The following is a 26,865-nucleotide window of genomic DNA, read 5'->3' as shown; positions in this document are numbered from 1 at the left end:
TAAGTTCTCACAGAGGAATTTTCCTGAATGCTACTCTGTCACTCTTGTTCAAACAGCGGTGTAGATGATGTAAAATTAATAAGCCGCATGAGTCACATACACATGATATTGTATTTATAGCAATCTTGTGAGGTCTCATTAACATATATTAGAAAAGCGCTTTGAAATTCTCCAGTGAAAGATACCATATCACAGAAATACACACCATTTTCCAGTCTTGACATCAACTTCAATCAGTTCATCATTTTAATTTGTCTAGATGTGAACTTCGGTTTGGGATCATCTCCCTCAGGGTGGCAAGAACATTACCTGACTTAAATGCTCCCAAACTTCTTGAAAAACTGGTGATGGTCCAAGAAGCCTGTGGCTTGGGCATTTCCCACATTACATCTGTACCACAAACAATTCAGAATTTCTCTAGTCTCCCCCAGTTATCTGCAATGTCAACAGCAAAGCCACATAATTAACAAAGAAATAGTCTTTCATTACTATTCGTTAACATAAGAGCTTGGAATTTAGTCTCAGATAGTCAACCAAAACATACTGTTTTGCTACTGAATTTGGAGTGGGAGGAAGCACAATGGGGGAGAGAGGATGAGTACAAATTGCCTTTTCTTCTCCCGTCTCATTTGTTCTCTGTACCAGGTGGGCTTGCTGCCTTCTGAAAGGGAGGGAGGGAGACAGAAGGGAGTTAAAGCAGCGAATCAGGATTAGTCACTTTAGCAATCATGCGTAGAGGAAGATATGATTATTTCAGGCTGACTTTTCTTCTTCTCTTGTCAAAAAAACACAGTTTCTGTGCACGGAGTATGTGGAAACTTAGCAGAAGGATTCTGGGCTGCCATGGCTGACATTAGAAAATAGTTTCACAACTGAAGGATTTTCAAACAAAATTATTTGTGGGCTTGTCCTGTTAATTCAGGTCAGGGTCTTGTCTGTTAAGTATGACATCCCTCTGCACAGAAGAAGAGAAATACAAACTCCTTATCCTCTTGGAGAGTAAAGCAATGAAAATTAAAATAGATTTGTTATTCCATAGCCATGCTTGATGTCTGCAATGCAGACTGAAGGAGCAATGAGAGCTCCTGATAGGACTGAAAACTCATTGGGCTGGTTGCACTTAGCACCGTATGAGATAACCAACTTGGTCTCCAAAGGGGCAGCTTCGATCTACATCGAAGTTAGGAGCAAGAAAAAAAAAAAACAAGTACAGAAAAAAGAGAGACTGCAGAATGTGACACCCAGATAAATCAGTCAGAGATACAAATCATTTATAGTTCTGATCTACTGGTTGTTTTTAAATTTATTTTGAAGATGAGGAATGTAGGAGCAAACCATATGCAAGTTTTATATGAAATTTGTTGCTTGGTTTTTATAATTTCTAAATATATACATAAAGCAAATTAGCAGAAGCTGATGAGTTTTATCTACAAATCTCTCTAAAAAGGAGCATTCTGTTTTATTCTTGACAAGACAGTGTCATGTACAGGAAGCAGTAAGGAAAGAACCAGAAATAGATACTTATGTCTCCTGTTACTGAACAGAGGGCAAGTGACAATATGGAAAGACTAGCATCAAGTAGTGGTTGCAAAAGTCCTTGAGGAAAAGGAAAAGTATTAATCTGTGCGGGATAACCTGTGAAGAGATTCAGTAAGTAAGCTGATATCATAAAACACACAGGAAACTTATTTTAAATATTAAGGTTCAATTCAATTCTCAATTATTGAGAACAACGGGAGCTTGGATAAATCAAAGTCAGGGGTAATAAAACATTTGTAAACGGGGCTCTAAGAATATGAGCAACACATTCACCTTGAGTAGTTAATAAGCACTCTTAACTGGAGCCAGGAGAGAAAGGAAGAGCCGGAATGACTCGTGCTATGCATCTGTCCTTGTGTGGCAGCCAAGGGCAGCCAGCAGAATTGAGGAAAAACAAAGGCAAGATAACAAAGAGCTTCAACATCTGTCCACACCTAGATCTGGTCGTACTGTGTGGATGGAGCCCCTGAATTTGATCAGCTAATATGTAATAACAGTTCTGATTATCAGTGGCTCTAGGGGGGTATTATTCAGAGCAAATAATGCCATGTTAAGCCCCTCGTGTTTTTCAAGTTTCAAACATGACACACAGTCACTAAAATAATTTGTGCTTTTACGAACCTTGTTATGCTCATATAGCACAGCAAGCCCTCCTTCTGTTAGCTGAGACACAGAGAAATGTCTTTAACTTCTCAAATTACTGAATCCATTTTTTTTCCCTCCTCCCCCAACTTCCTTGCTTCCTTCTTCTGCCAGAGATCACTGTAGCAGGAAAGCAGTCAAACAGCACACTTAATGCAGATAATTACTTCCTGGATAGTATCATTTTTCTTATGGATATGCTGCCTGACAGTTAAAATCTCAAGGAAAGAGAATAGATCTGAGAGGTATTTAATTAAATCCTTCTTAAAAAAAAATTAAAAAAAAAATCTGTCTTACCAGGGCAAAATCCTCCTTATAATTTTTTGTGTATGTGGGATAAATTAGTTATCACAGTTATAACTTCTGCCCTTTGAGGAGTTTTGTTTTAATTATAATCATTATTCTATCTGTGCTTTTGGTCTTTCTCCCTAGATCCTCATTCTGAGCTGCTTTTACAAAAGCATTCTGGAATTTCTCAGAATAGCTAATACAAAATGCTTAAAATGAAACAAACCAAAACCCACCATGTAAGATATAGATATCAAATAGATTCTTAATATTTTTTCAAAGCATAAGTTTCAATAAAATAACATGCAACTTTTTCAGATTCAGATAAAATACTTTCTCCTTATAAATCAACCCCTAAAATGAGTAAGTTAGCGTAGTACTGCAGGAATCATGATTTTGCCCATGGTATGGAAGTCATAAAAGCAGATTTTTGGTTGTGAAGGTACAAATTTATATTCTGGATCTCTAAATACCTTTTAAAATCTCAAACAGAGTGCTTTTCACTAAGTGCAAAATACACTGCCAGTAATTTCTGTAGCCGTGAGGGCAAATCAGAGTAATATTGGAGTTAGCCACAACAAGGGACGACGCGCTTCAGAGGTTGCATGTCAAGATCACAGCTTCCTTAGGATGAAATAAAGAAGGATGGCCTTGCCATTAACCCAGGAGGAACAGACTGGAGCCATATTTGAATGGAAGAGGAGGCTTTGTCTCCATCCTCACATCTACAGTTATCAAACTGCTTTACCAAGTGATGGTGAGAATTGTATGCATTCGATTTCAAGCTACATTCATGCCAAATTAGATGACTGTTTTTTGCTGACCTGCATGTGAATGATAGCTTCTAGGACAACTTAATGAAACAGCATGGTCTTTACTTTCCAACATCTGTCTTACCATGTGTAGATGCAGACTGCTTTTTTTGGTGGCAGAGTCCTTGTTTTTTGTTGTTTGGAATTATTTGTAATGTGATTATAGCAGGAGATTTCAACCGAGAGTGGAGCTTTGTTGTAGGAAGTATGATTTTTTTTTTTGTTATTATTTAATTTTATATGGAAGAAGGATTTGCTCTGTTATTACTTAAAATTTATAGGTAACATGATGGCTCATGGGCTAAACAAGCTGATGTGCTGCACTCGGCATAGTACTGGACCTAGTTTTATTTCTCAGAGCTGCAGAAAGAGAAAATGTTAATTATTAGGTGAAACAGGTATAACCTTCAATCTTTCTTTACATCTCAAAAATCTGTTCCTCCACAAAATTCTTGTCAAGCTCGGGAACTAGCAAAGGTGAGAGAGTCTGGGATAACAGCACCTTGTATCTTGTGGTGGTGTGAAAAGGAAAATTTTGAGGAGCTCAGATGTGTCAGTATGAAGCACAGAGCCTTATCTTAGGGAATGAAATTGTTACATGCTCATTAAGATCACTCTGAATTGCTAAGCTGTCCAGGATGTAGCTCTTTAATTTTATTTTTGCTTCTGTGTGTCTTGCTAACAATTGGTGTGGTGTGATTTTTCGATTTCACACTTGCTAATTGCTGTATGTTTCAGGAGCACATGTGGGTTTTGTTTCATAGCAGGAGCCCTAATCATGAATGACTCCTCGTTGCTTCTGTGCACTTTCAAATTCATTCTAGGTTAGTTGAAAAAGACACACGTTATGAGGATATGAAGCACGTGGAAAGAAGCCTGTTTCTATGACAGAGGTGAAGACAAGTTACACCGAGGCAGTGTGTATTGAGAGAATAATAATTCTCCCAAATTTGTATTCATCTTCACATTACTTTGTACATAATGGGACTTTCATCTGGCTGAAGAAATACAGAGCAAATTATTTCACAAGGATGATACGTCCTTGTACTGTTTCTCCAGTGAATTGGTCACAAATAGGTCTTCCATTACCATCACTCATGCATGTCTTTTTTTCCCCCTCTTTCAAGCAGAGACAATGAGGAAAAAAAAAAACCCAAACCAACAATCCCAAACAAAAACATTTCTTCAGCTTCTGTTTTTGATGTGACTAATATTAAGACATTCCTGTTCTTTGGAGCATGGTCTCTAGTGTTTGGGTCTAGTCCTTCTTATTTATGCAGACTTCATGCATTTTTGTGCACCATTATAGGGACATGAATTTCTTTTGCTGTCTTTTTTGTATGCAGTGTGTGAGAACTGAATGAAGAGCTTACAGGGCTAATAAGACAAGAAAGAAGAATACCATCAAATGGATTATAGTTTATTCATAAACATGCAAATACCTAATGCAAGTATGAATGTTTACTCTTTCACACACACACTAGGAGATATATTTGCAACAGGAGGAATAAGCAGAGCATAGCTAATTTTGTTACCATAGATAAATATATTTTTCTTTATAGACTGAGCTGTAGTAACTGATCGTGTTTATGATCCAAATCTAAGGGGGAATTCAAGCCAATCATTTTTACCTGGTGCTTAAAACAAACAGAGTATGCCCCCAGTCTGTTGCTGTTGGTGTTTCATTAAGCTGTGGAGAAGCTGTTGCTTGCAAATGACACTTGGTGCTGTGAGATGTAGGGAGCTCGTAGTCCTTTTGTGTGATGACTTTCTCCTCTGAAGTCTGGTGAGTATACAGAAAACACAATGACAACACTGGGCAATAACTTTCTTCTGTGTGCTCTTGGTGTCACTTGAGAAATCATCGCAAGAACATGCTTGGAGTTGCGATGCTTAATATACCTGTTGTCAGTTAGCCATGAAGAAAACCTCAACCAAACACTGTCTTCCTTTTCTGTGGCCTTAAATTTCTAACGGCTGGTGGGAAACAGCTTGGTCAGGAGCATACTTCTGTTAATTGACTCACCTAGCGCGTGAGTTACGTGGCAAAAGTAATATCAGGAATAAGCTTGAGCTGAGAAACAAAAATGTAGTCTGATGTTGATAGTAAGGAGGTTTCATTGCTGTATGGGCCCACTGAAGTGTAAGTGAAGGAAAAATATCAATAAGGACCTGGTGTAGAATAAGGCAAAAATGTATTTAAAATTTTAAATAAGTAATGGAAACTGCTCATTTGGCTTGGTTACCAAACAGCTCCCACTACCATGGGGCCTCACCACCACCAGTGTGCATGTTCTGGCTTCTTTCTGATAGGTAGGTTGTGTATGTATGGGTACGTAAAGGACTGTGCTCTGCAAGTGGAGAGGTTTAAAGGTACACACTTGACTTGAAAAAAAAAACCAAAAAGCCTTCATGCCTAGCTTTGCTTCTTTTAAAGATCTTGCAGATACTTATCTGCATTGTAGGACATCTAAATATAATACAGTTACAAAGCTGATCTTAGTGGCTTTTGGTGGTCACGTACATGGAAAAAGAAGAACTTGAATTTTGGCATTCTGAAATAAAGGCGGGTATGCTCACAGGAGAATCATGAAAAATGTTTTGTTTCAGTGAAAGAGTCAGGCAATTTATTTATTACTTGAATTTTAAGTGCAGGAATTGATGAGATAAGAGATATTTTTATATTTGCATTGCAATTACTGAGAAATGACCATACTGAGACTGGCAAATGGCAGCTGTCCAACTAGCCTAATGTATTTTTGCCTGGATTAGTGTAATGCAAAATGACCAGTGTTTAAGTATGGAAGCACCACTTGCTGTGAATTAAAGGGAAGGCAAAAAATTTCCATGTCTTCATCTCCATCCTTCCCTTGCACTGGCGAAAAAATACTTCATAAAATGAAAGAAGAAAACGATTACATAAATCAATACATGGTGAACTCATACCTAGAACTAGGAAAGAAAATTATTATCACTTTTAAACTGTGCATATTTTTATATGTCACTATGAAGATGTATATTGCATTGTCTAGTGACCTGAAAGCTTTTTATATTACTGATGAGTTAATGCCTATGAAATAAAGCTCAGTAAATATTTACTGTGGGGTATATCTGGGAAAGGTCATGTTGACTCATTTAAGGTCATGCTGTTTATAAAATCATGCCTTTCAGAAGAGACAATAAAGGATTAGCATCCTGAGTTAAAATGAAGAAATAGTGTTGTGAGATTATATATTTTTGTTTTATAGTCAATTCTACTTCAGGGAACAGACTTCCCATTGATGATTTCCATACACACTTTTCTCTCTTCTATTTCTCAGTGTATTAAGTCTTCTCATGTCTGGATAGCCATTATCATGCCTGGGGAAAAGCTCTGTCAGATATTAAGAGAGAAACATATGAAAGAAAGCTAACGGCTAAAGCGTAATTCTATAAATTCTGTGTTCAAAGGGTTTGTAACTTCTGAACCAACTAGAAATTCAATCTGTTTGCTCTCCATACTATTACTACTGAGCTGTGTCAGCCTAAGATATTAGGCTGATGTATATATTTATAAGGGTGCATCTGTATCCCTATTGGCCACTGAATAACTGCCAAGAGTGAAAAACACATAACAGCAGTAAGGAACAATAATTTGTGTGAAGAGAATACCAAACCTGCAGAACAGGGTGGCAGCATCACTCAATGAGCCAATATTTTTATTATCCTTTGAACGACTTTTTAGCAACCTCACTTCATAAAAGACACAAAACAAATTAGGAAGCCATTTCAGAGGTTTATTGCTCCTTGGCAACTCAGGAAGGGAGTCCTTGATCTCCTGATTGATTCTTGTACACAGGGCCAGCCTTTGTCAAATAGGCAGAGAATTTATGAACGTGCTTACATCTTTTGCTGAGTAGGACCTTTTGTATACTTAAAGTTATATACCTTGCTCAGTCATGACTATCATGTACTTTTATACTGCTGAAAAAGAGACTTGCTAAACAAAATTTAGAACTATAGTATTAATTTAGACAAAAAATATTAGGAACCATAATGCATAAAAATGGCAATACAAATCTAAGTTGCAGCTGCCATCATATCACACACACATGATGCTTCTGGTCTCATCTACCTCTTTTGTTTAAGAGGAAAGAGCACAGAGTTAAAAGCATCTGCAGAAGGCAGTTTGTTTTAACTTAAGTGGATAAATGAAATTCTCCAGGTCTGTCTGTTCCTACAGAGGGAGCCTAGATGGTGAGATTTGACTATATGCCCAAATTTTAGTTTGATAAAACGAAGCAGGATGAATTCCACATCAGATACAGAAGTCTCAGCATAAAAGTTCTGACCAACATGTCATTAAGGTCTTCTCACTTTGAAGGTAACAGGATATTCAGTATTTTAGTTACACATGCAGAAGTGTGCAGAACATTTAAGCAAGTTTGTGCAATAGCACAGAAGTGGATCCCAATGCTGGATAAATGTGGTGGCTATCTATCAGAATAGAAGTATAAGCATCTATTATTTTCCTGATCTGGTAACCACAGTTGCAGAAGATTATGCTGTGCAAATAGAAGCCATTTGCCGTTAAGATGCTAGGAGAGGACTTTATAGAAGAACTATATCTTTCATGAAAGCCATATAATGTTCGGTAACCTGGACTGTCATCTCTCTAAAAGGTAACCGCAGCCATTCTCCCCCAGCTGATCTCTTCCTCTGGGCAGGTGGGGTGGCACATGTTACATCTGAAAGGACTACCCCACAGCTGAGGACCAGACTACATTTCATAAGCCCTTTGTATTTGCTTCTCTCACTCACTTCCTTCAAGTCAACCTGTGGCAGCTCTACTAAAAACTAAATGTTTGATACACTATGACCAAATAAATCCTGCTGGAGTTATCCCTGTAGGGGAGAGTGGCTGTGACAAGCTATGAGTTTTCACAGAATTAGCGAGTTTGGTAGAATTCATGACTGCCGAACAGCACGTTGCCAGCACTAGTATGATGGAGAAGTCTTCTGTGGATAGGAATTCATCAAATCAGTACAAATAGCTGAGCTGAGCCTAAAGCCATGCTAGAAATGAATTGAAAATCAGGCTGTAGCAACAACTGAAATGTTCTGTGTGGAGTTGCAGTTGGCCCTGTGCTGTACAGAGAATTATGGAGCTCATCTCTTGCTAGTCATCAGGGAAACGACGCAGCCTGTTTGCCTCTGTTCAAGAACAGGTTGGAAAAAAGAAAGGGGAAAAAAAAAAAAACCCCAAAAAAACAAAACCCCAAATGACCAGCCCTGCAAAAACCTGCACAGCAGATATTTTAGCAAGAAAAAAAAATTAAATTCAGCCATAGGAACTATGTATAAGTAACATGAGAAAATCTCAGCTGGTTATTTGGTCAGCTCTTGCCAATTTAGAGAACACATGAGCAAAACAGGGTAATCAAAGGGTGAATATTGGATTCTGCTTCAATCTGGAAACAAAATAAACCCATTGCTACCTGAGTAGCAGTGTTTCAGGGGATAGCCATAGCTGCATTATGGTTATGGCTTGGAGCAAAAAGACGGTATTTTAGAGCACAGAATAGGAAGATTGGTGATCTGGATTTAGGCTGGTTAAATTCAGGGGTTTTTTCTGATTATGCAGTGGTTGAGGCCCTTAAAGAAAGAGTGGGGGTGGGGTGGGGATTTTTTTCTGGGGAGGTTGAGAGGTAGGAGGTGGGGGGAAAATGAGTGGCAATAAGGTAGACCACATGTTTAATGTGAACTCTGAACCGAACTGAAATCAGCAACTTCAATGGGGTCAAAACATAGCCCACATCTGCTGCAGAATTCTCCCTGTCAAAAAAATCTGATTTTGAAAGAGAAAATTGTTAATTGTTTCTATTAATGGCTTTCTATTTCAAATTTCCAAGCCTCTCTGGTAGTCTCAGATCACTGGAAAAAACAGAGTTTTTGAATTTACTTAAGAGCACATTGGTGATTAATTCCCTTTAAAGTTACTTGGAATTACTGAGCAAGGCATCTAGACTGTTCTATTGTTATAGATTAACATTAAGGGGAAGGGGAAGGGGAAATGAATTGGATAACCACCTTGGTCTCCAGATTCTCGGATAAATGAAAAAAACTCTAACATCCTCCCAGCTATGCTCTTTGTAGATAATGCAGTTAGCAAAGCATTGCATTCTGTGTTTAAGAACTAGTACACTTCTGCACATACGAAGAGTATATAGGAGCCCTATCAATTAAAAAAGAAGGCATTTTCGCTTTTCTAGTACCCATAAGGATCATTCTCTACCTTTTCATCATACTCTCTGCCAAAGCACGTAAGACAAAAGTTCAGCTGACATGAGTCCAGTCCAGTTCCTCTCTGCTGCACAGCAGTGATGAAGAACATCATGGTCACAGTTTTTTTGGTGAACATTGAGAATTTTCTGTGTGACTTTCTAATGTCACCTTTCAGTAACTGTTCAGCAGCTATTTCAGCAGGAGAAGCTTATATCATAGACTTCAGTCAATTGCACAGATGAATCCAAAGTTTTGGAGCTGAAGCATTAAACAGCATAAATTCATTTGTTCTTCATCATATTTAACAGAGGAGCCACCTAACATGACCTTGCCTTCCTCCTGTCCTGTGTACAACACTGATCATTTTACATCTGTTCAGGTAGAAATTGGCTTTCACATTTCTCCCAGAGACAGAGAAGAAGTGTCGAATGCAGAACTCTACAAGGACCAGTTTGGCAGAGTTAAGAGACCTGATAAAGCAATGTGTTATGTTTCCTTTGCCCTTTTTTGTTGTTTTTCACATAAGGGCTTATGAGGGAAAATGTATTTTAATGAAAGCACGTAGTTCATCTGGCATGTTTATGTGTTTGGGTACATCCACAAGGAATGGCTAAACTTTAACTGAAGAGACTGCTTAAAGGTCTCAGTTGGAGATGGGGACCAAATTCATATTTTCCTTCAGAAGAGTTATCCTTTTTGACATAATTCTATTACTAGAGAGAAGCTAAAAGTCTGCGGTGGAGAGAAACCAACCCGTATCTGCCTGAATGGGAATTCCTGTCTTATTTGGGGCATATACATGCAGTCAGTATCAATAACAAGGATAAATGCCACCGTGAAGTTCTGACGTAGTTTAAAACTTTGTCAGCACTATGCTTGGGGTTTGCCCTCTCCAGTTTGCACTAGAAAGATGAGATAGAAGTATGTATTTAACAATAATTTAATAAATATTGGATATGCTAACAAGGTCATGTGTAAAAGATACTAGCATTACTGAATGCAAACATTTCTTTTTCACATATTTAGCATTCTGGCATTTACTTAACACTATCGTAATAGCTGTTGATAGTGTCAAGAAAGCTTTCCTTCCAAATTATTAACTTAAGAGTGGTAGCAAAACCTGGTGGACTGTGTATACCATATTGACATTGGCTTACAAGAACACCCTTATATTCCATATTGACTTGCAGAGAGGGGAAAAAATACCTGTCCCTTTAAAACTGTCTGCCAGAGCAAGCAGATGTTGAAGCTTATTTATAAAGTATGACCAGCTGATTGTTATTACTGTTTTTTTAAGACTGAAAATAGCAACATTGCTGAGGACACTTGTCATAGAGCAGAATGCCAGAAATGATGTGTTAACCTGAATCAAACGTCATACATCACACTGCTTGTGCTATCTTTCCACTTCTTAAAATCATTTTTGCACGGAAAATCTTGAAGATAAGGGTTCCATTTTTCCCATGGAGTATTTCTTCCAAAGAGTATTTATTAAAGGAAGTTCTGTGCACAGCTAGTGGAGAAGTGTAAATAAAAACAAAAGCATTGGAAATAAATATCCTTATTTTCAAGAAGTCTTAACATTTTTTTTATAAGTCTGTAACATTTTTGAAGACTGGTTCAAGCAATCCTTTCCTCTTGCAGTCGGTACTCAAGCCTATGCATGCTCCAGAATTCACTGGAACATGTGGAAAGCTTAGGCTGTACTTTCTTCCCTAAATTCTGTAAGGATTAGTTGTCGTTTTTATTAAGTCTGTAGTGTGCAATAACGATAGCTAGCAATTCCAAAGAAGCCTCAATGTGGGGCAATTTCCTTATCTGTGCATAGAGACAATCTTTCTCAGGTCATAGCTATGAGAAGTGTTTTTTCTGAAAGTGATTGCCGCTGGCAGCAGTGGTTCTTTTTTTTTTTTTTTTTTGTGAAATCATACCAGTTTCAGTCACATGAAAAGTTTTTCATTGGAAGACTTTGAAATGAGTAAAGAGACTGGATGTGGAACATAAACAGTGTAAGATTAAATCACAGAATCACAGAATTGTTTGGTTGGAAAAGACCTTTGAGATGATTGAGTCCAACCATACCTGTCCGCTATGAAACCCTATCCCTGAGCACCTTATCTACCCATCTTTTAGATACCTTCAGGGATGGTGACTCAGCTACTTCCCTGGGCAGCCTCTGCCAGTGCCTGACAGACGTTTTGGTGAAGAAATGTTTCCTCATACCTAATCTGAACTTCCCCTGGCACAACTAGAGGCTATTTACCCTTGTCCTATCACTTGTTACTTGGAAGAAGAGACCAATACCCGCCTCACTTCAACCTCCTTTCAAGTAGTTGTAGACAGTGATAAGGTCTCCCCCTCAGCCTCCTTTTCTCTAGGCTAAACAACCCCAGGTCCCTGGCCTGCATCTTATAAAACTTGTTCTCCAAAACCTTCACCAGCTTTGTTGCCCCTCTCTGGACATGCTCCAGCACCTCAATATCGCAACACTTTTAGCAGAAAATACTCCGTGAAGAGAATGAGGAGGAAGCTGTGAAAATAAGAAAGATCTGGTATTGGGCTGAGCCAGATGATGCAGTAATGATGGAAGCAAAGTGAGAACCTGAAGGGTCATCTGAGGTGAAGATTTAAGTATTAATTCATACTTCAAAACAGAGCTAAACAATGTGAAACCAGAAATTTTTGCCTATTCTGGATGGTGACTTCACATTGTAACAGAAGGGAGTTCCATGTAGCCCTCCTTATTCTAACTATAGAGGATTGGCAGGTGGCTGGGATTATCCCGAAACCATGAACTCTCTAGCCTGCACAGAGAGAGAATGAAAGAATTTGTTAGATTACTAAAACAGTTTAAATAGGTCAGAATTTGACTCTGTTCCCTGCAATGATTTACATCAAACAATAAATTTCCAACAAATGCATAATAGTTTTGTTGGAGATAAGATTCCAGTTTCTGAATAAAATTAATGTTTACCATTTTTATTGTAATTATTCTTCAGTATCATTTGTCACCATCACAGGAAAAACATACATTAGGAAGCTGGTGCAAAAATACTGTGATGTGACTTTTATGCCTAATTGCAATACTGTTTATTTTATGACATTACTTGTGTGCTGTCTGTGGAGGTACCACTGCAAGACTATGGCAGAGACCAAGATCCTGAAATTTGGATGCCAGTCCTGTCTTTGTCATAAGGGTTGGACTCACTACACCTGGTGACAAAGGACAAGAGTTTTGCCGAGCTGGAGCACAGACCCTTTGGCTGTTCACTGAAATTTCAAATTTAATTTGGATCTCAGATGAATCCACAGATACTCTGTCTGAAAAGATCATCTTGGGTCTCAGCCATTGCACTTAAGTATCTAAACCAAGTAAGATGAATCTTGGTGAGAATGAGTCATCATGATTTAGAATGGAATTAGCATTATTGGCCACTGGAACAAAATATATCTGAGTATAGTAGAATCACTCACAAAAATAGCCAGTATTTCATCCAAGAGGTCTGGATTTAGTATTCAGTATTGTCTTGTAATACTACCTACCATTCACGTTATTTTTGAACACCATGGTAGGTGACCATAATGGTACTTTCCTCTAAGAAGTAGATCCTCATAGCTGTAAAGTTTATTCTGTCTTTGGGATTTCAGATGCCCACTTCGAATATTCTGTGATACTTCAGAATTTACTCTGTAATAGCTGACAGAAAACAGATTGTTCAGGATCTTAGTTCCATTTGTCTAGCACTAGATAACATGCTGCAGTTACCAGTACTTTAATATTACAGAGCTGATGAGCATCCACAGCTCCTCTTAATGTCAGCAGAACATGTAACTAATTGCATTTCTGGTAATTGGGTTTTGGCCCAATGTGTTTCAGAGTGAGACATGCAAAAGCTAAAGTACATAAAATTAGTAGCTGTTTTGTAACTTTGATCTCTTCCTCATGTGTAAAACTCATATTGATATATGGAAATAAACTGAGAATATAGATGGAAAACCAGAGAACTATGAGCTCTGCTGCGCACCATTTATTTCCCTATTACTCTTTGAATATTGTTATTTTGACATGTTGTATATTTCTCAGTTCCCCCTCCTTTTTATTTTAATTGGGACCTGCTTATTGGCTGGAAATTCCACTAGTATGACTCATCTCTGCGCTGGAAATGACTGTGAACAGGCATCACATTGTGGGATTTACTTCCCTCCACCCACCCCCTTTCTTCCTAAGTGCTTTATTGTGGCACGAGCTTGTAATAATAAACTAGGAAGGAAGTCGGAGCTAATAATTTGGTTCTGAATGCACAAGCCCTGCCAAATTTCCCCACAGGCATGAAACAGCCGCTCAAGCTGTGACACCAGCAAATTAAATCCTGGAGGTAGCTGACCAGAAGTAATGAAATGTGTATTTACCATACTGATGCTGTCAGTCCTAAGATACACTGCCTTTACAATCTAGTTAAGTGGGGCATGTTTGTCACTTTCAGCAGTCCTTAGAAAAAATACTCAATTTTTCCCCTAGCCACCTTCTCAACTTCACAAGCCCAGGCTGGTAAACCTCACTTCATAGAACGTGAAGGACAGGTTGCCCAGAAGGGTCCATTCCTTTAAAACACTGCCAAAGTGAAGTCCATATCCCAAAGGAGACAAGTGATCTAATTTTATGACATGTTAATTGCTGAGCCTTTTTACTCATCCCTTAGCTGCCACTTCATTCTATAAACCAAACCTTATTGCTGAAATGAAAGGATAAAAATTATTTCAGGAGCCAGTGGGTAATAAACAACAGATGCCTCCCACAAAACATGCTTCCCATGCATCCAGCAGTTTAAGAGCCTGGGTACATACAGGTCTGTGGAAGAGGGCCACACAATCACTGAAAAGAATAGGTAGCGTTCAAGGGAGGGATTTATTTTGCATGTGGGTGCAGGCGTGGGATGGATGAGCCACACCACTACTAAAGAAATGTCACAAAAAATGCCTGTGCATCATGGCAGCAGTGGTTCAAAAGATCTGGGCACAAGCACACAAAGGAGAGAGGCTATCATTTCCCAACTCCCAAGTGCTTAAAAGATAAAAGACTCAGAAAAAGTTATTTTCCCCAGTTAGGTGTTGTCATAGGTGACAATAGCATACGTCTGAATGACTTCTACGTATTTAGATAGCAGAGGCGTGTTACACTAATTGTGTGAAAACTGCTGAAGAAGGCTAGTGGATCATTTGCTGAACAGTACTTACTGTGAATTCCAGAAAACACTGTGAGGGGAAAAAAGAAAGCACAGTCTTCAACATGGTTAATACAATACCCATGGAAGAATCAAAGAATAAAATCATAGCCCATATGAGCAGTCTCTGAAAGCATCTAATTACATTCTAGGAATGTCTGTAACTCCGCAATTATATGCTTAATTTCCAACTGTTCTTGATTAACATCACAAATGATTTATAATACCACCAAACACAAGGAACTTGCTTTGAACTGTTTGTTGTCATGTATAATTTTGTTAGGCTCCTTTGTCTGTCACTTCATAGCAAGGTAGGCACATTGAGTTAGTACTGCACAGTTCAATGGCAAAGCCAAGAAAAGACTAGTGTAATTTTAGAAATGACACTATTCTCTTTTAAGAGTGAGTCCAGAGAAGTGCCACAAAGATGATCCGAGGGCTGAAGCATCTCCCATATGAGGACAGGCTGAGAGAGTTGGGCTTTTTCCGCCTAGAGAAGAGTGGGCTCAACAGAGACCTTATAGCGGCCTACCAGTACTTAAAGGGGGGCCTAGAAGAAAGATGGGGAGAGGCTCTTTATCAGGGAATACTGAGACAGGACAAGAGTGAATGGTTTTAAGCTGAAAGAGGGAAGGTTTAAATGAAATCTTAGAAAGAGATTTTTTACTGTAAGGGTGGTGAGGCACTGGAACAGGTTGCCTAGAGAAGTTGTGGATCCCCTATTCCTGGAAGTATTCAAAGCCAGGTTGAATGGAGCTTTGGGAAACATAATCTAGTGGAAGGTGTCCCTGCCCATGGCAGGGAAGTTGGAACTAGGTGATTTTAAGGTCCCTTCCAACCTAAACCATTCCATGATTCTATGATTCAAATGCAACTCTATGGAAGGTCAAAACCCACTGACTTCTACAGGATGGTACGTGCACTTCAAACTTAATATGTAGTAATAACCTTGCTGAATCAGGTCTCGCTTTCCTTGCTTGGTCTTTGAAGACAACCATGCTTTCTGTGATAAAATAAGGCATATGCTTCTGGAAAGCTGGATCATGAGTCCCTTCTTTCTGTCTTCCCGTGTCAGAAGAGCTTAAGTATGAGTCGTTCCACATCTTTTGGTGCGAGGAGAATGGGGAGGAAGAATGATAAAAGAATCTCTGATTGGTTTTGGGCACATCTGAATATAATCCCCAGTTAACAATTCTTTGTTCTTAGGTGTTTTGGTTTTTTTGTTTTTTTTTTTAAATGTTGGCAACACCATATGTGTGACTTCCAAATAGGGAGCCTGGCTAATAAAAAAAGATTATTCTCATGGAAAAAATACCCACTAAACAGAACTACAAGAAGACAGGAGATAGCCAAGCTGCTAGACTTAAATACTGAAGGAGGTGTCTAGCTCTTTGATACAGGGACAACTTGACTGAGTGAATGAGTTGTAAACTAGCTGTGGTTGCTCAACCTTCCCTCCAAATAGAGTTCTCAGCTTGTGAAATATGAAGGGGAAAAAAGATGACTTGGAGATGGGAATTGAAAACATCAGATATTACAATTTTCACTGAGGGTAAAAAAAAAAAAAAATCTAAACATCACTGTAGCCTAATAAACAAAAGGCAACTCTTAATGTAAGCTTGAAATCTTCCTTCTCATTAATTACCATGAATCTGTTTTGAAAGTCCTGTAGAGAACAAGTGCTTCTTGCTGACAGCTGGTTTGCAGTTAATAAAAATGAAAGTGTGTTCAGCTGGCAATGACTTAACATGCTCATGATATATGGAAACAAGGTTAAATTGCTCCTTTCTCTCTCCTACTAATAAAAGAAATATTGAAAGTGTAATGGTGTAGCTTAGAAAATGAAAAGTGCCAAGCAAAGCTGTGGACAGTGCTCAGAGCTGCTTTGTACTTGCTAGAATGGGGATGTTTGGAAAAGCTAAGTCAGTGCCAAAAATTATTCTTTGGTCATAGGCTTTCAGAATATATTGCATTGAAAAATATATGATGCTGTTTCTGCAAGATAAGAGCCTTGATATAATCAGCTCTTTGGGGGGGATTTAAATGACTTACATTTTGTGCCTTTACTGGAAATCCTGTTGACCCTGATATCCTTTTTAATCTCATCCTTCTTTTGCTCTACTCCACCTTCTGTCAGGAAAGAGTGGCGTAGGCTTTGTTCCTTGAGATGTAAGGGATGGAGTAGCCAGAGGATCAGAAAGCACATGGCAGGAACCAGCCTCCGCTGCCAAGAGACTGGCCTCATAATCAGATGCCTGTGGACTTTGGCTGACTGTGAATTATGTTCTGAAAAAGTTACTAGGGTTTGATGTTAACTGCCTTGTACAATATGAAACATAACTTCATCACAAATATAACCTGACGATCCTATGAATGCAAGGGGAAATGGGTAAAAATGAAACAATATATTTTACTTCAGTGAAGTCTTTATTCTTGTCTCGCAGAATGCAGAACCTTTCCAAGTTACTGTCCGAGAAGACAATTCTATCATTGTCTCCCTGGAAGCGTCTGATGTGGTGAGCTCATCCTCTGTATATGTTGTGAAGATAGCTGGAGAATCCAAGAACTACTTTTTCCAGTTCGAAGAATTCAATAGCACTTTACCTACCCCTGTGGTTTTTAATGCCAGATACCATGGCCTATATTACATAGTAACTCTGTTGGTAGTGAACTCAAATATGGTTTCCAAGTCAGCAAGATCAATCACTGTGTTAACCAGTAAGTAACACCTTATTATTTTTTTACTTCTGTTTCTTTCCTTTGTGTGTTTTTTCCCCCCAGAACTTCTTATGGAGAAGGTTGGGTGGGTTTTTTTTTTTTATTTTCAATAGGTCCTCCCTATGCGTAGGATGAATCCCTGTGTAAGTACGGTTGGTAATATGTGTTTAGAAGGCTTGTGAGTGAAAATTCACAAGGTCAGGACAAGAAGAAAGGGACAGCTCTGGGTTTTCCTTGGGGTCACCCTTCCTGAGCACTGACTGAAGAGGTTTAAGATACTGAAATAAGTGATGGATGAACCTCATTTCCAGATGTTCATGCTAAACCATTTGAACTGGGAGTTCCAAAAGTCTAGTAAAGGCATAAAAAGTGTTGACTGACATTTCAGTGTAAGCATTCCTGTTAAATGGTAAGGTATATTCTGTTTTAAATGCTATAACAATGTTCTTTGATTGCTAATACATTGACACGGTACCTGGAAAGCAGATAGTAGTCACCAAAACCATGTGTTTCTTCCAGTACAGCTGAAGGTTTTTGCAATGGAGACCATATTGGTAGTAATCTGTCTCTTACTACCTCCAGGTGCATTGATTCTGGGGGAGAGATGTGATATTGTTTGCTCTGTCATTATGTGAAGCACCACAGATTTCTGTGTGATTCCTACCGTATTTCTGGCTCTGCTGTTGCTCCAGAGCTATTTCCATGTGCCAACCTGAAAACAATTTGTAGAATATAAAACTAATTTTTTCATCTGGAAGACATATTCAAGAAAAGACAGACAAAAATTTATTTGGATGGGGCAAAAATAATTTCCAGATTTTTTCTTGTTTGCTAAATGGCACCTTAAAATTTATGGACAGATTTAGCTGGCTTGCAGATGAGGAATGGTTGTGATTTTGTGTACTGATATTATTCTGTCAACGGCGAATGCCATCCAATGTAATAATGTTCAAAGCATAGTACAGTAGCCTCATTAAGTTACTGAGTGAGATGACTGAACCTTAGGAGTGACCAGATTTTGCATCATCTATACATTCTTCAGCCTTCCCATGTGTGTTCAAGTTGTGCCCTGATGAGGACAAATGTGAAGGGTTCCATGGGAAAAATATGGGGTTGGGTAATGCAAGTCTTTCGTAAGGCATATGTGCAAGAACATCTTTGTAGCAGACAATTTAAGGGTTCATAGGGAGTCTGAATTTCCTTTTCGTTGACTGCATTAACCTTGCAGACAAATAGCTATAATACAATTTCCTATTTTATTGTTCGCTTGGCTTTTTTAAAAGGAATTAATGGAAGCATCAGCTCTCACATACAACTGAACAAATGCTTCCCCTTGCATTTCCAGTGGGTTTTGAATGTTACACTTGCAGTCACACAACAGAGATCATTGCTGTTTGACAACCTGAGCCCCCAAGGGTCATTGGTAGCAGGAAAAGGTGTAATCCAGGATGACAGATGGAGCACACATTCCTGAGCAGGGGATATCTGAAGGAAGAAGGGAAGCATTTTTGCTCAGGCCATCAAAGCCAACCCTAGTCTTCTTATTTATGGCTCTGAGAGCTTCCACAAGGTGTTCCTGGAAGAATGAGAGGTGAATGGCTCCAAAGGCCTTAGCACACACTGTTCTTTTCCTCCAAGGCTTGACAATGTCCTTTCCAACAGAAAGGACCCTACCCCTTTTTACCACCTGTCTTATACAGGTGTGCTAGCAGCATCTCAGGGTTTCCTCTTGTGGCATCTGCTGCTCTGAGACCTCGGAGACCTTAGAAGGACGAGTGATTTTGGTAGGTGGCCAGTACTGCTTGAGGAACTCGTATAACAAGAAGGCAAGAGCGAATTTCACTGTTTTTTTCTCAACAGAAGGACAGCCTGGTTCATGGAAATGTAAGAGCGTTTTTGCAGGCAGTGTGGAAAGGTGCTCTACTGACCAGTAAAAGTATGCTGTAAATTGTGAGCCCCATTGCAAAGGAAAGGGCCCAATCTCTTTCCTAGTATTTTCTGTTAGGCAGAGTGAGTGCTCTCTCTCATGTAGCAGCCTCAGCTACTAACATAGATCATCTTTTCAACTGTGAGGCTACAGAAATCAAAGTAAATTTGAATGAAAAGGCAATGCAGCAGGCTGGGTTTTTAAGGTAGATTTCAGTACAATGCTTTTGGGAAGACATCTTAAAACTCGTGTAGTGACTGTTGGCTTCTCCTGCAAAAATGCTTTAGGTGATAATTATTTTTAGTTTTCTTTTTTAAATTTTTCTTTTTATTGATATTGCCCACTGCCTGTTTTACATAATTTTCTGACTATTAATTCACTTGATTTTTTTGGTAGACAATAATTATGATAGATTCCTATTTTTCTTCATGCCATATGCTCTTTCTGGCTGTTTAACATCCTTAGTTTATTTTAGCCATGCAAAGGTATACAACTATCTAATTTATTCCATCTATATCTTACAAATGAAAAAAAATGACACATTGCAACTAGCTTACAGGACCAAATTAATTCATGTTCTACTTTCATTGGTATCAAGAGAGCTTTACCAGTTGCAGATTTGCCCCATTCATTAGGATGCCACAAGATAAATCAAGCAGGATAGCCCATCGTGCCAATGTGGTTATTCCCGAGGCTGTACTTCAATATTTCACAATAGTTTTCTGGAATCTCCTGATGTCTGCAAAGGAGTCAGTGCCAGGACATGGAGTTTTTCAGCTTGGCCGTATGCTGGAGATCCAAGTTTCACATGGAGCAGGATGTACCCAAATTGTGCATGTCAAAATGAGATCAAGGTCCTTCAAAGGGATTGCCTACTTAGAAATTCAGTGAGAGTCATGAAAGACTTCTGCTTTCTGATGGTATATTTTGATGACAATTTTTCCTATTTACACTGCTCAGCTTTGTACTACTTCTCAGCATATTGGCAAATAAAGGTATGTCTCTTCACACTGAAACTTCATCCCATATAAGTCAGAAAAGATTTTTGGTTTATCCCTTGAAATATTCTGTCTAGAAAAAAATAAAGATTCCTCAAGAGAAACATGGATAATGAAATACATATTTTATACAATATGTGTCTGTATAATATATAATGATATATGTGGAAATGTGTAAATACATAAATATGAATACATATAAATGTTTGTGCATAAATATGTACATACAAAATATCTCGACATTAAATAAATATACATTATACCTGCATGTATTCTATCACTTGAGCCTTTTATTTTTTGCTTGGACCTTCTCTATAAGAGTGAACAATTTATTGTCAACTTTTCTCTGACTGGAATAATTTCAGGGGTTTCTCATGTTAATGAAAACACTACATACTGTGGAGTTGCCTTGTTTAAGTTCTGTAGTCCAGATTATAATGGAAAGAATGAGCTATTGGTTGCACTGTTTCTTCTTGGAGCCCAAGGGTTTTGTTAGCTTGAGCACAGCCCACATGCTTACATCGCTTCCTGAGCTGAGACATCAGAAGCATGAGATGAACAAGGCACATTCAATTCTCAGGCAGAAAACCTGTGAGATACAAGTTGAGGGCAAAATAGCACTTTTTCTTCTCATTCCATAGCAAAGCTGTGTTCAGCAAATTGGGATCAGTACTTCAGTGAAGGAGAAATCATTAACTATAAAACCCCAACCACTTATTATTGAAGATCCCTGTGATGGTTTTTGCAAGAACAGGTGTGTGAATCTTGATGTCCTGGTCAGATTCCAGAGAGTGCAATTGTGTTACGCCTATCAAAATGACTTTCCTTCCAGTTTTCAGTCTGGACAAGGGTTCTAGTATCTGACATAATTATTTTTGCCTGCTTTCTTCTGCTCTTGGAGTTCTGGCTTTTCAACATGAGTGAAGTGACTCCAGAATTTATATTATTAGTTCAGTGTTTTGCAATACTTGAAAGTTTCATCTTGTTACTAATTGGTTTTGAAGTAGGTTATAAGAAAAATAAAAAAACATGGGTGTAGAATCAGTGACTAAAATTCTCACTCGTTCTCTATTTTTCCAGCTTAAAGTCTTGTTTTATTCTTGCCAGAGTGACTCACACCCATATAGCCTTTATTTTTTTTTTTTTTTTCTGGAATTCACTGTAAATTTTTCTTCTTGTTGTGAAGAAAAAAATGTTCATAGAATCATAGAATCACTAGGTTGGAAGGGACCCACTGAGTCATCGAGTCCAACCATTCCTAACACTCCCTAAACCGTGCCCCTCAGCACCTTGTCCACCCATCCCTTAAACACCTCCAGGGAAGGTGACTCAACCCCCTCCCTGGGCAGCCTTTCCGTGAAAAATTTTTTCCTGATATCCAGCCTGAACCTCCCCTGGTGGAGCTTGAGGCCATTCCCCCTTGTCCTGTCCCCTGTCAGTTGGGAGAAGAGGCCAGCTCCCTCCTCTCCACAACCTCCTTTCAGGTAGCTGTAGAGAGCAATAAGGTCTCCCCTCAGCCTCCTCTTCTCCAGGCTAAACAACCCCAGCTCTCTCAGCCGCTCCTCATAAGACTTGTTCTCCAGACCCCTCACCAGCTTCATTGCTCTTCTCTGGACACGCTCCAGAGAACATGCTCATACATTTGAAGGAATGGGGAAAGCAGTACATTGCAAAGCCATTGTATAGGAATAATGTATCTCTACTGGGAACTGGAGAAATCAGGATCTCTGAGGGTAATTAAGTGCAGCTCTGCCTGACTTTTATTTTAGTTTCTGATTAGGAGTTTTGAGTGCTAAATGTCTCATTTTTTCAAAAGCCAATGGTTCTTTATATAAATCACTGTTAAATGTATTCCCTTCAGGTAGAGTTCTGTTTCTGTCTTCGATAAAAAATATTCCCCTCAAGAGGCCAGCGAGCCTGTTGTCTGGGACTCTGATCTCCTCTGCTCTCAGAAAGTAATTGGCATTAGAGCTAGTTAATGCTCAATTGTCATTGTGCCAGATGCTGCAGGAAGTGATTCAGCAGGTCAAATCCTTTCCTCTGTCTCATTAATGGATCAGAGTTGTTGAAGCAGGAGCTTCAGCTGGTATTGACTTTTTATGTCATCTTACATGGGCATCTAGAAGTTGCAGTATATACCATCATTGGCCAGATACTACCATCAGTTATGTTCACTTTTCTTAAGCAGTTGCACATGGTACCCTCAATTCCATATCATAAACTTGAACATTATGTTCCTAAAGTATTAAACAGCATCACTTTAATCTGAGAAATGGCTGCTTTTTTAGCAAGAGATAAAAAGATCCCTAAAGCTTATAGCATAATAGAAGCTTTACCCTGAATAAACCCAGTAACTATATTTGGAAATAGTGTCGTCCTGTAAGAAAGCTCTGTAGCTCACAACTTCTTTATATGAGTAGAGGGGATGATCCAGAGGAGTGAGATTGCTGCACTAATGAGGTTTCTTTTTTATAAAAGTCATGATATGAAGGTAAATCATGATTAATTTTGGTTTGACTGTTAAATGCAAGAGAGTTGATCTTAGTCTCATTTCCGGTCTCGTGACCCACATGTAATACTACATCTAACCTACCACAGTAATCAATCACTAATTGAGTCGGTAAAGTGACCTGATCTAAGAGTATTAAAACCAATGGAATATGGACTGGAATATGGCTTTATGGTACTTACTTTTGATGTCCTTTTTTTTTTTTTTCAATCCAGAGTGTTTTAAGGCATTTGAAAAAGAGATTATTAGCATTTTTTATGCCATCTACAGAAGTTAAATTTGTCGAAAACAGATAGAAAGTGGTTGCTATAGGAGCAGCAGATTCTGAGACAGTAAGAAAAAAGGCAAGTTTAGGTCTTGGTCCTGCAAGCTTGTTTTTATGTGTTTAATATAATCTGCAAGTCTAAAAATAAAGAGATTGTGCATGAAGAAGTGCTTTAAGCATGCTATTAGAGGAACACTGAAATCCTCCAAGTCCCTTCTGTAATATGACATCAGGCATCAATGTAATGCTGAGTGTCTATAAAGCTGTAAGATTTCTTAGGTATTGTATTAAATTTTATTTAGGTTATTTCTTGAGAACCACCAAATCTGTGAAAAACTGGCTCCTAAATACTGAAAATAGTGAAACTAAAAGTACCACACTGTTTATGCTCTGAATTATAAATATAGATAGTGAAGAGTGACATTTTGCATATTCTTAAAGTTTAATAACCCTAAGAACAGTTAGTAAGTGAAAAACAGACATGGTTTTTATCTGCTGAGTGTCCTTTTAATTTCACAGTGTGCAAATAGCTTTTGATGTGAAGATTTGGTGCCGAAGGAAGTAAGATAATGGAAGAATCCTTAAATTGCATTATATCACTCATGTTAGTCTGCTAACATCAGCCATGAGCAAGGAGAGGATAGTAAGCGGAAGATAACAATGAGAAAGACAGTCTGTGGTGATTACCACTTAATTCAATTATTGGTTAATTAAATCAAAGCATCAGGAGGAAAAATAATTTGGATTAAAAATGAATATAACTTCCATCCTTTATTTGATTTGTTGGAGGCAGTAATAAATGGGGTAATTTAATCACTGGCATAGACACTTTCAGTAATTCTTTCAGAAATAAGGAGAACTCAGATGTGAATGAGATAGCAGAAGAAAGCCCAGGGTACACCTGCTAACTTGAAAGATGACTGCATGTAAGATTTGTGCTATTCAGAGATTCTTATTGACATTTAAACTACTGTTATGTGCTGTGTGAGCTGTGATATGAACCCTCTGGCCATGTGGATAGTCAGATCAACTATTTATTTTAGAATAAATGATTGAAAAAGCCCTGGCAGAAAGAAGAAGGTAGGCTTTGTTTCTTGTGATGTGCTTTACTCCTGTTTATTTCTAGGCTATCATGATTGTCAGCAAAATTTTCACAGATCCCGTCACTGAAGTGTCTGTTGGTATCTGTGAGATTGGGAGTTTTTAAGTGATTAACATAGAAATATACTAATGTTTACCTGAAGCTAACGAAGCATCTTTGCCCCGAGAAATAGTTTAAAAATCCCACAATGTTTAAACTTGACAAAGTGAGAAATGCCAATGCAACTTCTTAAGAATTGGGGAGAGATTCTCTTTGCATCTGTGGCTTTTATTCTTAGTTGACTTTGATTCTCTACTTCTTATCACATCTGCAAACTTAGTGCTGTGGTGAAAATACTGTGCTGGTAATTGGGATTTGATTTTTCCTTCCTTTGCAGTCTTGCTTTTCCATCTTTGATTAACCTGTTTCACTTTCTGTGAGATAATTCCACTTTTCAAACCACTACTACTCTTCTCTTTCATCTTCTCTTTCTCTTGCATGTTGTGACTCTATGGTCTTTGGGCAAAAACATTTTATTAGTTTTTCTGCAGGGCCAACTGCAACAGAACTTTGAACGCAAATGTGTCTTCTAGGGCCAGGCCAAGGAACAACCTAAAGTTTTCATTCTGTTGCCCACAGTGTGCAGGAGCTAAATCAATATGATAATGCCTATAAGGGTGTAGGCATATTTACTGAGGGTGTTATGTCTGCATCTCTTGAAATATGTTAGTCTGATGAATTTCATCTAATGCTGTAGTCTTGTTTTGAAAATCTGTTTACTCTCTACAACTACCTGAAATGAGGTTGTGGAGAGGAGGGAGCTGGCCTCTTCTCCCAAGTGACAGGGGACAGGACAAGGGGGAATGGCCTCAAGCTCCACCAGGGGAAGTTCAGGCTGGATATCAGAAAAAAATTCTTCATGGAAAGAGTCATCGGACACTGGAACAGGCTGCCCAGGGAGGGGGTCGAGTCACCTTCCCTGGAGGTGTCTAAGGAACGGGTGATTGAAGTGCTTAGGGACATGGTTTAAGGGAGTGTTAGGAATGGTTGGACTCGATGATCCAATGGGTCCTTTCCAACCTGGTGATTCTATGATTCTATGAAACCACATTGGTGTAAACCTCCGTCCATGGGGGTGTTCAAAAAAAGTGTAGATTGGCACTATGCGACATAGTTCAGTAGGCACGGCAGTATTGAGCTGATGATTTGACTTCATGATCTTAGAGGTCTTTTCCAACACCAGTGATTCTGTGATTGTTCCTCTGTACCTCAATTCTTGATCTGTAAAATAACAATAATTGTAATGCCGTATTTTTTAGAAGTTTGGTGTCGGTATTTACATTGAATATGGTGGCCCTCTCAGATAGGGTAGAAGTGGAAACTGTGTAATTGCCCATGAAATAAAGAAATGAATACATATCAAAATAGAAAATCTTCATTCACATAGCTTCTGTTAGCTGTTACCCTGATAAGCTTCTCAGCTGATCTTAAATTCGGCATAAATCTGAACTTCTATGAGCAACTTCAATTGTTTTGGTTTTCTCTGGGCATTTTTATGTAATTGGCAAGCATTAAAGATGAAAGTACTTCTAGGCTGGTGACCGTGAATGCTTAAGTAATAACTGCTATTTTAACTGTATTTTTAATGGGAAATAAGGAAATTTGTCTGTTAAACTCTAAGTGTCAAGAACATAAATTATTTTGTGGGGAAACACACAAATCTTGGCTTTGACAGTGTCCTGAGTAGCTTTGCCTCAGACCTCTGTGAAGCCCCAGATATCACTTGGTAGGTTGAAGACTGCCTGTGCTATGCCTAGTAAAACCATTTATTTCTTTGTTGTTGTATATGTGTGAAGAACTCGATTTGGCTATTAATCTGCTCTTTTCTTCCTTTTTCCTTTTATTTGTATATCCTTTAGAACCCCTTCCTGTGAGCAGTGTTTCTATCTATGATTACAAACCATCTCCAGAAACAGGAGTGTTGTTTGAAATTCAATACCCAGAGAAGTACAATGTTTTTACCAGGGTAAATATAAGCTATTGGGAAGGAAAAGACTACAGAACAATGCTGTACAAAGGTAGGAGGAAACTATTCCACTAAAACTTAATGCCAACTCTTCTGGAAATATTTTAAACAGTCTTAGGTGTGGTTTTTTGCATGTATTGGTTATAATGATTTATATTTCTTAATATTTTATATCATTAAGTAAAGGATGACTTTTTGAATTGAGCTGGTGGTTTATTTTGGATTTAAATCTTCTTCCAGTTCTAGTTCGAGTAATTCTTCCCTTATTTGAGATTTTAGAGGAAGACTGAGTGGCCTGGATTTTTTTAATCTGAAATAAACCTATGAAGGAATCCCGTAGTTTCTGATGCTTCCAAATAAGCATGTGTACTAACATCCAAAAAACTTTTCACCATTTTTTTATCTTCCCTACTGCAGTACAATCCAAACCAAAACAAAGGAAAAAAAAAAAAAGAAACCCAAAACTCAGTAGGAAAGACAGAGACATCTTTTTACTTTCTAGATATTCTGACTGAAATCCCTAGATGACTTTGTATCAGTTGAAAGAATTAAAATTTGCCAGTCTCTTCCCTCT

The 26,865-nt window shown here is 38.4% G+C and overlaps 1 protein-coding gene across 4 annotated transcripts in view; it reads left to right on the top strand.

Annotated features, from left to right (window-relative positions):
- The window catches only part of PTPRO (protein tyrosine phosphatase receptor type O), a 150,441-nt gene that overhangs the window by 67,718 nt on the left and 55,858 nt on the right, over positions 1–26,865 (top strand). For 3 of the 4 annotated variants that reach the window (XM_054056282.1, XM_054056281.1, XM_054056280.1), the window contains exons 2-3: positions 17,212–17,485; positions 26,185–26,343. In XM_054056282.1, coding sequence (XP_053912257.1) covers positions 17,212–17,485; positions 26,185–26,343 — 433 coding nt within the window. Of the gene's footprint in view, positions 1–17,211; positions 17,486–26,184; positions 26,344–26,865 lie in introns of those variants that run through there. The other variant, XM_054056283.1, reaches the window with a different exon arrangement.

The sequence above is a fragment of the Cuculus canorus genome, chromosome 1 (assembly GCF_017976375.1).
Source record: "Cuculus canorus isolate bCucCan1 chromosome 1, bCucCan1.pri, whole genome shotgun sequence".
In the NCBI taxonomy this organism is placed as follows: Eukaryota; Metazoa; Chordata; class Aves; order Cuculiformes; family Cuculidae; genus Cuculus; species Cuculus canorus.
This window is presented reverse-complemented; position numbering and strand designations above follow the sequence as displayed.